This window comes from Myotis lucifugus, unplaced genomic scaffold (genome assembly GCF_000147115.1).
Source record: "Myotis lucifugus unplaced genomic scaffold, Myoluc2.0 scaffold_48, whole genome shotgun sequence".
Lineage (NCBI taxonomy): Eukaryota > Metazoa > Chordata > Mammalia > Chiroptera > Vespertilionidae > Myotis > Myotis lucifugus.
In genome coordinates, this window is record NW_005871096.1 from 5227409 (window position 1) to 5243249 (window position 15841).

General features: G+C 39.1%; 1 protein-coding gene across 2 annotated transcripts in view; it reads left to right on the forward strand.

Annotated features, from left to right (window-relative positions):
• Window positions 1–6: 6 nt before the first annotated feature.
• RFC1 (replication factor C subunit 1) overlaps window positions 7–15841 on the forward strand; it is a 74225-nt gene continuing 58390 nt past the window's right edge. The window contains exon 1 of one of the 2 annotated variants that reach the window (XM_006088507.3): window positions 7–87. In XM_006088507.3, the coding sequence (XP_006088569.1) occupies window positions 85–87 (3 nt within the window). In that variant the 5' untranslated portion in view covers window positions 7–84. Of the gene's footprint in view, window positions 88–15274; window positions 15323–15841 lie in introns of those variants that run through there. The other variant, XM_006088506.2, reaches the window with a different exon arrangement.

Sequence of the window (15841 nt, forward strand, 5' to 3'; positions counted from 1 at the left end):
AGTTGGCGCGAATGGGTCCCGAGCTCCGGTAACGGATCTCCCCACCCGCCGGCCCGCCCGCCCGCGCTGTGTCCTGGGGCTGCGATGGTGAGCCCCCGGGGAGGCCGTGCGGCTCTGGGCGCGGGAGGCCGCGGGCGGGTGTGGACGGGGCCCTCGTGGTGTGGAGGGGCGGGGCGGGCGGGGGGCCGGGATGCGCGGCTCCGAGGGGAGCCAGGCACCGAGGGGACCACCCACCAGGCGTCGGTCGCCCCGCTTCGCTTGGCAGCCGGCGCGCCGGACTTTTGGGGTGCGCGGCAGGGGCGCTCTTTCCCACTCTTGGGGGCAGGGAGGGAGGAAGAGTCTGGAAGGAGGTTTCGGGGTGCAGAACAGTGGTTTTCCTGCTCAGCACTGCCCCGGACCTGGGTTTAGGTCCTAGGTAAAGCGTTCAAAGCTTCTTTTTTTAAAAAGCTTATTTTTAAAATATATTTTATTGATTTTATACAGAGAGGAAGGAAGAGGGATAGAGAGTTAGTAACATTGATCAGCTGCCTCCTGCACACTCCCCACTGGGGATGTGCCCGCAACCAAGGTCCATGCCCTTGCCCGGATCCAACCCTGGGACCCTGGAGTCCGCAGGCCGTCGCTCCATCCACTGAGCCAAACCGGTTAGGGCCGTTCAAAGCTTCTTTAGGTCTTAAGGGAAAGGAATGTAACAAACTTTTTTTTTTCTTATGAATAAGTTATCTCAGGCCTTCAACTTAGTTTTTAACAGTTTCAGGAGCTGCTCACGCAGGCGCTTGGAGACCTAGGGCCTGGGGAGGGTGTTTTGTTTTGTATTGATGAGTGCACAGAAGTCAAAGGGTTAACACGATTCCCCATCTTTTGTTTTGTATTGATGAGTGCACAGAAGTCAAAGGGTTAACACGATTCCCCATCCTCCAAGGGTGGATGGGACGACTCAGTAAAACAGATGTAATACATTTGACAGCTGTCATCGCTTATCACCTGATGTTAACATCTTCACAGCAACAACCCAGAAACCTCAGTGCAGGATTGTGCATAAAGCATTTAAATGAGGAGGGAGATAATTATGCAGCCGCCAAAACAGACATTCACGGTGCTAGGGCAATAGATACAGGCCTGTGTTTGAGATATTTTAACTTAAAGGACACTTTATGATGTTCATTACACCAGAATATACTGAATAATTATGGGGGGGGGAGTTTTTTTTTATGCTAAATTGGGAAACCTTGTGTTTATTTTCCAAGAGGGATAAAATAATGATTATAGCTACCTTGGAGTAAGTATCTTCTTCAGGTCAATATGTGATCTGTTTGTTTTACTACCTTTTCTCACTTAAACCTCACAGCAATCTAGTTTTACAGATGGTAAAGAAGGCTTTCAGAGTTTCAACCATTTGTCATACAACTAATACATTGTTTAATTAGAATTAGAACCCAGGGATTTCTGACCGCTAGTTTATACCGCCTCCATAAAACGATCATCCTTCAGGCACTACAGTGTTGTGGAAAGTTGATGAGATTTGGAGTCCTGAAGGTGAGAGTGAGGGGATGTTTTAGTGTTGTGCCATTTAATCAGTTTGTGGTTTGGGGCTTAACTTTACACTCTTTAAGCCTCCATCTTCTTACCTATAAAAGTGGGGGAAATACAGCTGCCTTAAATAATTGTCTTGAGGATTAAACAAGATTATATATGTAAAGCTTCCATTTTGGTGCCTAGCATGTGGTAGGCAGTATACATTTACATTCTACTCATAATCTAATTTTCTCAGGAAGGACTTTTAAAAAAATTTTTTTTATTGATTTCAGAGAGGAAGAAAGATAGAAACATCAATGATGAGAATCATTGATTGGCTGCCTCCTGTACAGTGGGGCCTTGACTTATGAGTTTAATTCGTTCCAGACCGAGCTCGTTAAGGAGCTCGTTAACTCAAATTACTCTATCAACTCAATGCAAAAAATCGGCCGAGAGACAGCTGGTATCCCAAAAAACTTGTTAGTCGGGACACTCGTAAGTCAAGGCCCCACTGTATTTTAATGTGGTTGTGGGGGGCGGCACTTACAGGTATATACCTTATGCCATCATCTTCGTTGTCCTCTCAATATTTTTCAATTAGAAGTTATCAATAAGAGAATAAAATACTATATCTACAAACTGGAATACTATGCAGCCATTAAAAATGGAAAAACTTGCATGGCCAGTGTGGCTCAGTGCTTGAATGTAGACCCATGAACCAGGAGGTCATGGTTTGATTCCTGGTCAGGGCACAGGCCTGGGTTGTGAGCTCAATCCCCAGTGGGTGGCGTGCAGGAGGCAGCCAGTGTTGATTCTCTGTTGTCATTGATGTTTCTAACTCTTTTTCCCTCTCCCTTCCTCTCTCTGAAATCAATAAGAACATATTAAAAAAAAAAAAAAGGAAAAACGTTATGCCCTGCTGTGAAACAATTGCCAAGCTAATTCAGTGAAAAAAGTAAGGTTCAGGAAATATGTGAAGTATGCTACAACTTTATACAGTAAAAGAGAGAAAAGAATATATACATATTTGCTTGAAGATAAAATCTCTCAGGAATAATACACAACTAATACATAACGCTTGTTGCCTGCAAAGATGGGAAGTTTTTTTTTTTTAAAATATATTTTATTGATTTTTTTTACAGAGAGGAAGGGGGAGGAATAGAGAGTTAGAAACATTGATGAGGGAGAAACATCAATCAGCTGCCACCTGCACACCTCCTACTGGGGATGTGCCCGCAACCAAGGTACATGCCCTTGACCGGAATCGAACCTGGGACCCTTCAGTCCCCAGGCCAACGCTCTATCCACTGAGCCAAACCAGTTAGGGCAAGATGGGAAGTTTGTGTCAAAGGAAAGGTGGGAGGGAGACTTTTTTAGTCTTTTGAATTTTGAAACATATGAATATAATGTCTATTTAAAGGAAATGAAGCAAAATTGAAAATAAAAGGAATATAGGCATAGCTAGTTTTTTTATGCTTTGCTATATTGCACTTTATAGATGTTGTGTTTTTTACAAATTGAAGGAAACACCCTCCACCAGCAAAAAGATTACGACTCGCTTTATTGTGATAATTTATTGTGGTGGTCTGGAACTGAACCCACAATATCTCTGAGGTATACTTGTAAAATAAGAAGCCATGTAAACAATTTGGATTGCTATGAGGATTTAATTAATTGGTCAAAATGCAAATAAAACCTGAGAGATGCCATTTTTAAGAAGTCAGTATATATAATTTTCATTGGCTGGTATAAGTATTTATTGAAAATATAAAAATAAGGTTTAATTAAATACACAGGAGATTATGGGATAGCCTTTTTGAAGAGTTGTCAGGTAAATAAAAATACATTGTAATTTGATCTGTTTCATCGCCCCACTCTAGGGGACCCCTCTCACATCTTAGTTTATTATGTGAATGCTCCCCCTGGAGAAGTGCTGTGACCCTATTGTAATGTAGCTTTTGTCATATATACTGGTGCTTGGCCTGTAAGGTCCCTACCTGCCTCTGTGATCTCATCTCTCTGTTTTTTGTGTATATTAAGCTGGTTCTGTCTTGGTTTTTGTTCTTGCTGTTTTCTCCTTTGAATACTCTTCCCCCAGATCTTTACATATCTCTGCCTTTTTCATTCAAGTCTCAGTCATCACTTCCTTAGAGCTTTTGGTTTCATAGCTAAGAAACCATTGCCTAATCCAAGGTCATGAATATTTATGCCTATGTTTTCTTCTAAGAGGTTTATAGTTTTAGCTCTTACTTTTAGGATTTTAATTCATTTTGAGTTAATTTTTATATGTAGCATGAAGTAGTGGTCCATCCAAGTTTATTCTTTTGCATATCCATTTGCCCCAGCACCATTTGCACACTATTCTTTTACCCTTGACTTATCTTGGCATCCTTTTAATGGTCAAAAATCAGTTGACCATTAAAGTGTGAAGGTTGTTTTTTTCTGGATTCTCAATTCTATTTCATTGATCTGTATGTCTATCCTAAGAGTAATACACTGTCTTTACTATTGTAGCTTTGTGATAAGTTTTGAAATTGGGAAATGTGAGTCTTCCAACTTTATTCCTTTTTTCAGGATTGTTTTGCCTCTTCTGGGTCCCTTGAATTTCAATATTAATTTTAGAATCAGCAGAGAACCCAGCTGGGATTTTGATACTAATTGTTTTGAATCTGTAAATCAATTTGGGGAGTATTGCCATCTTAACAATATTAAGTCTTGTGATCCATGAACATGGGATATCTTTCCATTTATTTAGATCTTTTTTAATTTCTTTAATGTTTTATAGTTTTTAGAGTATGTATTTTATACTTCTTTTGTTAAGTTTGTTTCTATGTTTTTTGTTCTTCTTAAAAAACATTTTAATTGATTTCAGAAAGGGGGAGAGAGAGAGAGAGAGAGAGAGAAAGAGAGAGAGAGAAATACCAGTGATGAGAGAGAATAATTGAAGAGCTGCCTTCTGCACTCCCCACACTGGGGATTGAGCCCACAATCAGGGCATATACCCTGACTGGGAATTTTTTTTTTTTTCTGACTGGGAATTGAACCATGACCTCCTGGTTCATAGGTTGATGCTCAGCCACTGAGCCATGCCAGCCGGGCTGTATTTTGTTCTTTTTGATAATACTGTATATGGAATTGTTTTTATAATTTCACTTTTGAATTGTTCATTGCAAGAGTTTAGAAATACAATTGACTTTTGTATGTTGATCTTATATCCTGCAATCTTATTGAACTCATTTAGTAATTCTAATGGTTTTTAAAGTGGATTTCTTTATATATAAGATTATTTCATCTGCAAATAGAGATAATTTTACTTCTTGTCCAATCTAAGTGCTTTTTATTTTATTCTCTTTTTTTCTTGCCTAATTGCTTTTGCTAGAACTTCTACAATGTTGGATAGAAGTGACAAAAGGCATGTCTTATTCCTAATGTGATGCGAAAGCATTCCAACAGCTTTTTGCTTTCAAAGTATAAGGCCTTAATATAATTTTAAATAACATAAAATTATTTCATAGTTTGTCTCTGCTTTGCTGCTACCGGTTATATCCGACAAATATATTAGACAGATATAGTTTAGCATTTTGGTGGTTTTCAAGATAAAAAATTTCTGCATTTGGATAGATTTTATGAAATGTGTTGTTGCTAATCAGTTTCTGCTGTGGATTTGGTATACTATGTAAAAATAATCAAACTTTTATAATTCTTTGTTCTCAAAATAGAAAAATAAAAACTGAAATATAATATTTTGGTAACTAGTTTTCAGAGCACTGCAGTACTTACTTTGTACAAAATCCTGTATTCTTCAAAGGTAAATGAAGACAGTGACACAATTTGCTTTCTTTTTTGCATTTTGATAAGTATAATTTATTTATTGATTGAGCACATTAGCAGTCTAAAAAAGTAATTAGAGCTGTTTGGTTATATGTCAGAATAAATATATACATTTGTACTTTGGCCATTTGAAATTAAAGATATTATGACAGCTTTCCTCAGTGTGGATTGAGGAGTACTTACTGCAAAATTTTTTATCTCTTACTACTGATAGATTTATAACCAATCAAGTTGGAAATGTATGGACAACAGACTTTTTTTTTTAATCTTTTAAAAAAATTTAAATTCTTTATTGTTTAAAGTATTACATAAGTCTTCTGTTCCCCGCATTGACCTCTCCCCAGCCATTCCCACTCCCTAGCACATGCCCTCACCCCCCTACTGTCTGTGTCCATTGGTTATGCTTATATGCATGCAAACAAGTCCTTTGGTTGATTTCTTAACCTCCTCTCCCCTGCCTTCCCTCTTAAGTTGGATGGTCTGTTCGATGCTTCTATGACTCTGGCTCTATTTTTGTTCATCAGTTTATGTTCTTCACTATATTCCACAAATGAGTGAGATCATGTGGTATTTATCTTTCTCTGACTGGCTTATTTCGCTTAGCCAGGTCCATCCATACTGTTCCAAATGGTAAGAGTTCATTCTTTTTTTTTTACAGCAGCGTAGTATTCCATTGCATAGATGTACCACTGGTTTTTAATCCATTCATCTGCTGATGGGCACTTAGGCTCTTTCCAAATTTTAGCTATGGTGAATTGTGCTGCTATGAACATAGGGGTGCATATATCCTTTCTGATTGGTGTTTCTAGTTTCCTGGGATATATTCCTAGAAGTGGGATCACTGGGTCAAATGGGAGTTCCATTTTTAATTTTTGAGGAAACTCCATACTGGTTTCCACAGTGGCTGCACCAGTCTGTATTCCCACCAGCAGTGCACGAGGGTTCCCTTTTCTCCACATCCTCGCCAGCACTTGTCATTTGTTGATTTGTTGATGATAGCCATTTTGACAGGTGTGAGATGGTATCTCATTGTCATTTTGATTTGCATCTCTCTGATGATTAGTGACTTTGAGGATCCTATAATAAAGAGCTAATATGCTAATTAAACCGAACAGCAGAAGGACCTTCCAGACCAGTGGTTCTCAACCTTCCTAATGCCGCGATCCTTTAATACAGTTCCTCATGTTGTGGTGACCCCCAACCATAAAATTATTTTCGTTGCTACTTCATAACTGTAATTTTGCTACTGTTATGAATCGTAATGTAAATATCTTATATGCAGGATGTATTTTCATTGTTACAAATTGAACATAATTAAAGCATAGTGATTAATCACAAAAACAATATGTAATTATATATGTATTTTCCGATGGTCTTAGACGACCCCTGTGGAAGGGTCATTCGACCCCCAAAGGGGTCGTGACCCACAGGTTGAGAACCACTGTTCCAGACGAAGCTGGGCTGAGCTCCTTATACAAATTTCGTGCATTGGGCCTCTAGTGTTTTCACATGTCTCTTGACCTTCTGTATGTCCTCTTTTGAAAAGTGTCTATTTAGGTCCTTAGCCCATTTTTTGATTGGATTGTGTATCTTCCTTTTGTTAAGTTGTATGAGTTCCCTGTAAATGTTGGAGATTAAACCCTTATCGAAGATAACATTGGTAAATATGTTCTCCCATGCAGTGGGCTTTCTTATTGTTTTGTTGATGGTTTCTTTTGCTGTGCAGAAGCTTTTCATTTTGATGTAGTCCCATTTATTTATTTTCTCTTTAGTTTCCATTGCCCTAGGACAGGGGTGGGCAACCCCTGGCACACGTGCCAAGCATGGCACGCCAGTAACTTTTGCTGGCTCGAGAAACCCTCTCTTATAATCTTCCATTTACAGTTTTTTTCTTAATATCGACTTTTTTATTTTTCAGATAAATTCAGTGTAGGTGCATCTTAGATAAATAAGTAATTTTACATAGCAAGTTATCTTAAAGACCATAGACATGGATTGACGAGAGAGGGGAAGAGCAATATCTATGCCTCTGCCTTAACTCTCCCTGCCTTCCTAGATCCGACCAGTGTTTTGGTTTCATCCACATACGCTTGTGAATCTTTGTTCTCAGTGATGAATTTTGTTAAGTCTCGTAATAGGAGTAGCCTGATGGATGAAAGTAGTAGCTCCTGCATATCTCTGAAGGTCACGAATATAAACCTGATATAAAATCGCTGTCATCAGTGATGCAGCAGCAAAAGTCCCACTGATAATATCAAACAGAGTCATAAAGTTTTCTGTCGTACTATCAGTGTACATGTATACATTAAAAAATAAATGTATTTTTCATCATCATATACTGTGTTTTTGTCGCTCGAATGAATCTTCAAGGTTCTTCACATACGTACACCTTAAGAGATATCAAGTAGGTGTAACATGTTCTCAAAAAATTAGGGTTGGCATGCAGAAGAATTTTGAGTCAGAGATTTTTCTGGTTTGGCACGCACTCACAAAAAGGTTGTCCACCCCTGCTCTAGGAGCCATATCGGTGGAGAAATTGCTTCGACATGTCTGATATTTTGCTGCCTATGGATTTTTCTAAGATTTTTATGGTTTCCTGTCTTACGTTTAAGTCCTTAGATAGCAGACTTTTGAAAAATAGTTTTTCTGAGTACTTGGAGAAGTCTGGTACTTTGTCTTGGCATATGTTTATTAAAATCGCATTTGGGCCACTTGATGGGCATTGTTTCTCTCTGACAGTGTGTAGAATTGTTAGTTACACCTTAGGGTAGGAAAATGCAAGAAGTCTTTTTGCTTACATTTAGGAGCAACTTAAATTTCAAAACTTTTACTAGAGAAGGTATTGTTGGCATTCTTAATTTTCTCATCTGTAAATTGAGGTTAAAAAATTTCATAGGGTTGTTTTGTGAATTAAATAAGTTAATTTAAAAAATATTTTTATTGATTTCAGAGAGGAAGGGAGGAGAGATAGAAACATCAATGATGAGAGAGAATCATTGATTGGCTGCCTCCTGCATGACACCTACTGGGGATGGAGCCCACACCCTGGGCATAAGTCTTTGACCCGAATTGAACCTGGGACCCTTCAGTTCGAAGGCCAATACTCTATCCACTAAGCCAGTGATGGCGAACCTTTTGAGCTCGGCGTGTCAGCATTTTGAAAAACCCTAACTTAACTCTGGTGCTGTGTCACATATAGAAATTTTTTGATCTTTGCAACCATAGTAAAACAAAGACTTATATTTTTGATATTTATTTTATATATTTAAATGCCATTTAACAAAGAAAAATCAACCAAAAAAATGAGTTCGCGTGTCACCTCTGACACGCGTGTCATAGGTTTGCCATCACTGCACTAAGCCCAACCAGCTAGGGCATAAGTTAATTTTTTTTAAAACATATGACTTATTTTTTAAAATATATTTTATTGATTTTTTTACATAGAGTAAGGGAGAGGGATAGAGAGTTAGAAACATCGATGAGAGAGAAACATGAGAGAAACATTGATCAGCTGCCCTTGACCAGAATCGAACCTGGGACCCTTCAGTCTGCAGGCCAGTGCTCTATCCACTGAGCCAAACCGGTTAGGGCCATAAGTTAATTTTTAAAGGCGCTTAAATCATTTATGTAAGGATTTGGTAAATACATACATACATACATACATACATAAGTAAACAAATGAAGCCCTGAATCAGGGCAGGGGCAATGGAAATAGAGGGAAGAGGACAGCAGTATTTGGGACATAGGTTAGATAGGATGATTAGGCGGAGGGTCAGAGAGAGGAGGAAAAACAGTGCTTATTTTCTGTTTTGAGTGAATGATTGTACTATGCATGAGGTTGGGAATAAGGGAAGAGAAACATGTCTTGGAGGAATATGAGCTTAGTTTTGGATGTTAGGAGTTGGAGGGACCTTTGGGAGTTTGGACAGAGATGTATCGAGTAGGAGTAGATGCTACATGATGGAGCGCAGAGGAGGTCCGGAATGCAGACCTCTATAAAAATGACTGGTATGGTTAGTGAAAAGACTGCCTACTTTGCCTCCTTGGCATATTTTTAATAGATAGGCAACCTGTTACTGATAACTTTCTATACTAGCATATAAGCTCAGCAAAGATAGGGGCCACTAGGATAGGCAATTGCTGTATAGTGCCTGGCACATGGCACATTTTCAGTAAATGAATGAATAAGTACAAATAAACTTTGTAATTCCAAAAAAAAAGAAATGAACTAGAATGTAAAACTTATTGGTATAAAAACACTTCTAACCCTTTCTGCATGACTTTATGTCTGAGCTGTTGAACATTTAATGACAATGAATAATTAGCCTAGAGAAATACAGTATTTACTCTATTAGGTTGTAGGTGTATTTTTTATGTGAACTTAATTTCAATGTTCAGCCCTGGCCTGTGTAGTTCAGTTGGTTCGTGGTTTCGATTTCTGGTCAGGGCACATACCCAAGTTGTGGGTTTGATCCCTGGTTGGGGCATGTATTGGAGGCAACTGATTCATGTTTTTCTCCTTTTCCCTTCCTCTCTCTAAAAATCAATTAAAATAAATATCCTTGGGTGAGGATTGAAAAAAAAAATCAACATTTATTTGAGTAGTTTAAATATGATTTTTTAAGATCCAGGAGTCAGTTGTAAAATTTGATTTCTTGATGAATAAAAACCGTAATCACAGTACATTATCCCTGATGAAAATTTCAAAATGCTGAAATAAACCATTAGATAGGGCATAAACAGTTTCAAATGCTTCAGTTATCCCAAGGAGGTTTGAAGTACTTATTTATTTTAAACCTAAATTAGATAAACATTTTCTGTTTAATTTTGCCAGTGTTTTATATTTTTTGATCAGGTACCTGAAAACTTTTTGTGATACAGTATTTCACTGAAAGAGTAGTTTAAGGCTCATGATGTAAATATTATAACTTCAGACTCTTACACATCTATCTTGACACACGTAAGAATGAAAATGGGTCTTTCGTTATCTTGGGAGCTGCCTCTGAGGTATACTGAATAGATGACAGAGCAAGCAGGGGAACAGTTTCTATGCACTGTGTTTCCCAGAATCATCCAGTCCCCATTCCCGGGCCCCTGCTGTGCTTTATTTGGTCTGTTCTTTATTTCCTATGTTCTGCCTCACTTTCTAAAGGCAGAAAGACCAAAAGCAGAAAATAGAATGAAAGCTCCATGAGAACAGAGATTTTTGCCCGTTTTGTTTATTCCAAGCACAAAGAATAGTTCTTGGCCCATAGAAGGTTCTCACTAAATATTTGGTGAATGAATAAATAAATGATTGAATGGAGGAAGTTGATGCAGGCACTTAAAATTATTTTTAGCTTGAAACTGTTATTGTTCAAAGCTTATTCAAACTGCACTTCTTTTTTCACTCTCTGGTATCTTCCTTAGGTAAGTTCTTGAGGCCTGTGTTTGACTTTACTTATCATTAATAGTGATTATATAAAGAGATATTTCTGATTTTCTAAAAAAAACAACCCACCTTCTTTGGCTAAAAACAAATTTTAAGAAGAGGAAGTATCTTACTAAAAGTGAAAGTATTTTGGTTTTTGTAGCCACAGTATGGTAATATGACAAGAGTCCATATTATAGGGATCAATTATAAGTCAACTTTAATAATTTACTTCAGAAATAATACACAATAAGTGTTAGTTTAATACTTAAAATTTCTTAAAGCAATTGGTAAAATCATAGCAAAAATTTAATCCTAATGAAAGATTCTTTTAATATACAATCTTTAAAAACAAATCTACCATGAATTTTATTTTACATAATTAAGAATATCTCTGAGCCCAGGTGTGAAGGTCAGTGACCTCAGGAATAACTGCTCATGTGTTCATTGAATATTAATTAAGCGTTTAGTCATCTGAGGTGCCAACCCTGTGCCTGAGATACAGTGGTGAGTAAGATAGACAAGCCTGCTTTATGGAACTTACAGCATTATATTTAAATTTAGATTTCTGTGACTATCAAAAGTCTCTTGTAATCATTTTAGGACCCAGGGCAAGTTCCTTGGTTCCATTTTTTTAAAAAAATACATTTTTATTGATTTTAGAAAAGAAGGGAGGGGGGAGAGAGGGAAACATCAATGATGAGAGAGAATCATTGATCCGCTGCCTCCTGCACATCCCCTACTGGGGATCGAGCCTGCAACCCAGGCATGTGCCCTTGACCGGAATCCAACCTGGGACCCTTCAGTCCGCAGGCTGACCCTCTATCCACTGAGCCAAACCAGCTAGGGCTCCTTTTTTTTTTTTTTAATAAAAATATTTTTTTTTCTCTATTATAATTGGCATGCAGTATTATATTGGTTTCAGGTGTATAGCATAGTGGTTAGACATTTGTATAACTTAAATGGTTCCCCCAATAAGTCTAGTACCCACCTGAAACCATACAATACAATATTATTGATTGTATTCCCTGTTCCCTATGCTGTACTTTACATCCCTATGAGTATTTTGTAACTGCTGATTTGAACTTCTTAGTCCCCTCACCTTTTTTATGCAGCCCCCCAGTACCCCCTTCCACTTGGCAAGCATCAGTTTGTTCTCTATATCTGTGAGTTTGTTTGTTTTATTTGTTTCATTTAGCATAATATTCTCTAGGTCCATCCATGTTGTTGCAGTGGTAAAATTTCATTCTTTTTTATAGCCAAGTAATATTTCATTTTATATATGTAGCACATCTTTATCCAGTTATCTATCTATGGACACTTTCATGCTTTCCATATCTTGCCTATTATAAATATAGCTGCAATGAATATGGGGGTGCATATATCTTTTTGAATTAGCGCTTTGGATTTCTTTGGATAAACACCCAGAAGTGGGATTGCCAGGTCATCTGGTAGTTCTGTTTTATTTTTTGAGAAACCTCCATACTGATTTCTTGGTGGTGTTTTTTTTGAGAAGCTATCGCTGAGGCACTCTGTGTCAGGTGCTTCTGGTGCTCTTAGTCTTGTGATTAGCTCTTAGGACTGTTCCATATTTAATTCTTTTTTTTTAAAAATATATTTTATTGATTTTTTACAGAGAGGAAGGGAGAGGGATAGAGAGTTAGAAACATCGATGAGAGAGAAACATCGATCAGCTGCCTCCTGCACACCCCCTACTGGGGATATGCCCACAACCAAGGTACATGCCCTTGACCGGAATCGAACCTGGGACCCTTCAGTCTGCAGGCCGACGCTCTATCCACTGAGCCAAACCAGTGAGGGCCATATTTAATTCTTTATATACTAATTTGTCTCCCAGGTAGCTCCATGAGTGCCATTTCCTGTTCCCATCTTAAGTCCCTGGCACAGTGCCTGTCTGTAAGCATACAGGATCAAATGTATCAGAAATAATCAGAAGGAAAGGCAATGTTCCTAATTGTAGGGGGATGACTACTTTTGTATGGATCCTTAGAATTACAGGACAACTGTGAAGGGGCAGGCATGGTCAAGTGGAAAACTATGAAAAAGATTTGGAATAGGAGGACCAGGTTTCATTCTGGAGGTTTTGGTGGGCCACCTTTAATTCCCATAGGGATCCACTGAGGCAGGTGGCAACAGAGGAAACAAAGGGGCAGAGAAATCAAGTAATTCATCAGTAATAAGTGGCAAAACACAAACGCCTGTGTGTGTTTGACTTACAGTTCCACTTACTCATCTACAAAATGGAGATGTATCATTATATTTGCCCTGTTTACTATGTATGTTCATCAAAAGAGATAAATCTATGTCCAATAGCTGTAAGTAAAATCATGAAAAACTTACTAGCTGTCTCTGCTAAAATTCGTTTTCACTTTATGTGATCTTTGCCTACATTTTTTGCATTCTTTGAACTGACCTGTTTGTTCAATTAAGAAGTAAGAAGAAAGAAGTAAGAAGTTAATTATTAACTCTTGGTTTCACCAAATAAAAGTATCTTTATTTCTTTTACCATTTCTTTTAGAAATGGAATATTGAGACAAAGGGTGTGCACATTTATAATTTTGATAATATATTTTTTAAAAATATATTTTATTGATTTTTTACAGAGAGGTAGGGAGAGGGATAGAGAGTTAGAAACAATGAGACAGAAACATCAATCAGCTGCCTCCTGCACACCTCCTACTGGGGTTGTGCCCACAACCAAGGTACATGCCCTTGACCAGAATCGAACCTGGGACCCTTCAGTGAGCCAAACCGGTTAGGGCTAATTTTGATAATATTGCTGGATTGTCTTCTGAAAAGGCTGCACCAATTTTTACTTTTATCAGCACTTGTAGTGTGTGAGCATGTGTTTTCCCACATTCATGACAAGTTTGGGCATTATCAGTCTTTTAAAACTTATAGAAAAATAATCCAGTTTTAACTTATCTGTTTATTATTTGTGAAGTTGAGCATCTTTTTTATGTCTGTTGGATATTTACATTTCTTTTATACTAGTAATTTGCCTATTAGTAGCTTTTATTTATTTTTTTATTGGGTTATCTTTTGATTTGTAGGAACCCTTTTATATATACCAGTAGAGGCCTGGTGCATGAAATTTGTGCACAGGTAGGGTCCCTAGGCCTGGCCGGTGATCTGGGCTGATCAGGGCTTTCTGGTTGCTGGCTGGAGCCTCCCTTTGTTCCACGCTGCCCCTTGGTGGTCAGCAAACGTCATAGCAAGCGATCGAACTCCCGGTCTCCTGGTCGAACTCCTGAGGGGACACTTTGCATATTAGCCTTTTATATATATACTAGAGGTCTGGTGCATGAAAATTCGTGCACTGGGTGGGAGTCCCTCAGCCCAGCCTGTCCCCTCTCACAGTCCGGGAGCCCTCAGGGGATGTCCTACTGACGACTTAGGTCCACTCTGAGTGGGTCTAAGCTGCAGTCTAGCCTCCCTCTGCAGGAGGCGACTGGGCTGATCAGGGGAAGGCGCCATCCCCATCACCCTGCTGCTGCTGCCTGTGCTGGCTGACATGGCTGCCGGCCCTTGGCCCTTGCTTCTTAGTGCTGGCCCCGCCCCTGGTCCACTGGTCGGGGGGTGAGGCCAGCTGGGGGAGGGGCTGTGGGAGGTTGAGGCACCGTGGTCGCACCCATTCAGCCTCTGTGGAGGCTCCAGGACCGAGGCGCTGCGGCCTCTTCCGCTGCCACCTCTGCGGAAGAAGGGGCCGCAGCGGGGGTGGTGGGACCGGACTGGACTCGCGCTGCAACCTCTCCCGCACCCCCCACAGCGCCTATGCGAAAGGGGCTGTGCCCCCAGACCAGCCCGCGCTGTCGGCCCTCAGCCCTCACAGCTGTGGCTTTGTCCGGAAGACGTCTGGTTTAATTAGCATATTACCCTTTTGTTAATATACATAGATGTTTGTAGATATTTTCAAATTAGTTGCTTGTATTTTAACTTTGTTTATGGCATCTTTTTTTAAAAAATATATTTTATTGATTTTTTACAGAGAGGAAGGGAGAGAGAGAGGGATAGAGAGTTAGAAACATCGATGAGATAGAAACATCGATTCAGCTGCCTCCTGCACGCCCCCTACTGGGGATGTGCCCGCAACCCAGGTACATGCCCTTGACCGGAATCAAACCTGGGACCCTTCAGTCCACAGGCCGACGCTCTATCCACTGAGCCAAACCAGCTAGGGCTGTTTATGGCATCTTTTGTTTTATTTTTATGTAGTCAAATCTGTTTTTATGGATGGTCTCTAGCCTTGATGTTTTGCTTAGAAGGCCTTCTCTTTGCCAAGATTGCAAAAGTAAATTTAAAATTTTATGCCTTTTCCTGTTTATTCTGCTGTTTAGATTCATTATTTGGGAATATGATTAGCCACTGGACTTGTTCTTCAACAGTTTTTTAAATCTTTGAAGACCTGGAATACTAAACAGAGAGTGTTAATTGAAGACTAAGGTGAAGTCACATTCTATAAAGTATAAGGCCAGATTGGTGACCTTTTTCTTTTAGATGTTTATACACAAGATGGCTGCTCACATTAGAGGTAATACTAAAAAGGTATGAGTAAAATGGCTCTCATTCTGATGAAAATTTTTTTCCAAAAGCTTAGATTTTTAGTTTGTGTTGCGTTGGATCAGGATGCTGTGATTTCTCTAACTCTTCTGCTGCCATCAGGGATAAGGCATGGGAGTGTGGGGCCGTAGGGTAGACTAAAGGGAAAGGAAGGGACAGGGGGTGTGAATAGAATTACTTAGGAAGGAAAGGTTGTCACAATGTGGAGGCGTAGCAGTGTGGTACAGACTGAAATCAGAGCTCAGCAGTTACTCAACCTTACCAACAATTTCATTTCCTGAATTGTTTTTTTCTCTTTGCGGTTTTAAGCATTTGTGGTTCTAAAACATTGAAAAACACCGCTGTTTTAAACCCTGATCATTAATCTTCAGTTTTGGTATTTCCATGGTGCATGTGCACTTCTGTGTCTGTGTTTCTGTGTTTTGCACAAATCACCACTGTTTGAATGAAGAATCACTTGGTAATTTCAAAGTGAACTTCTAATGTGAAATTTCTTCATTCCTT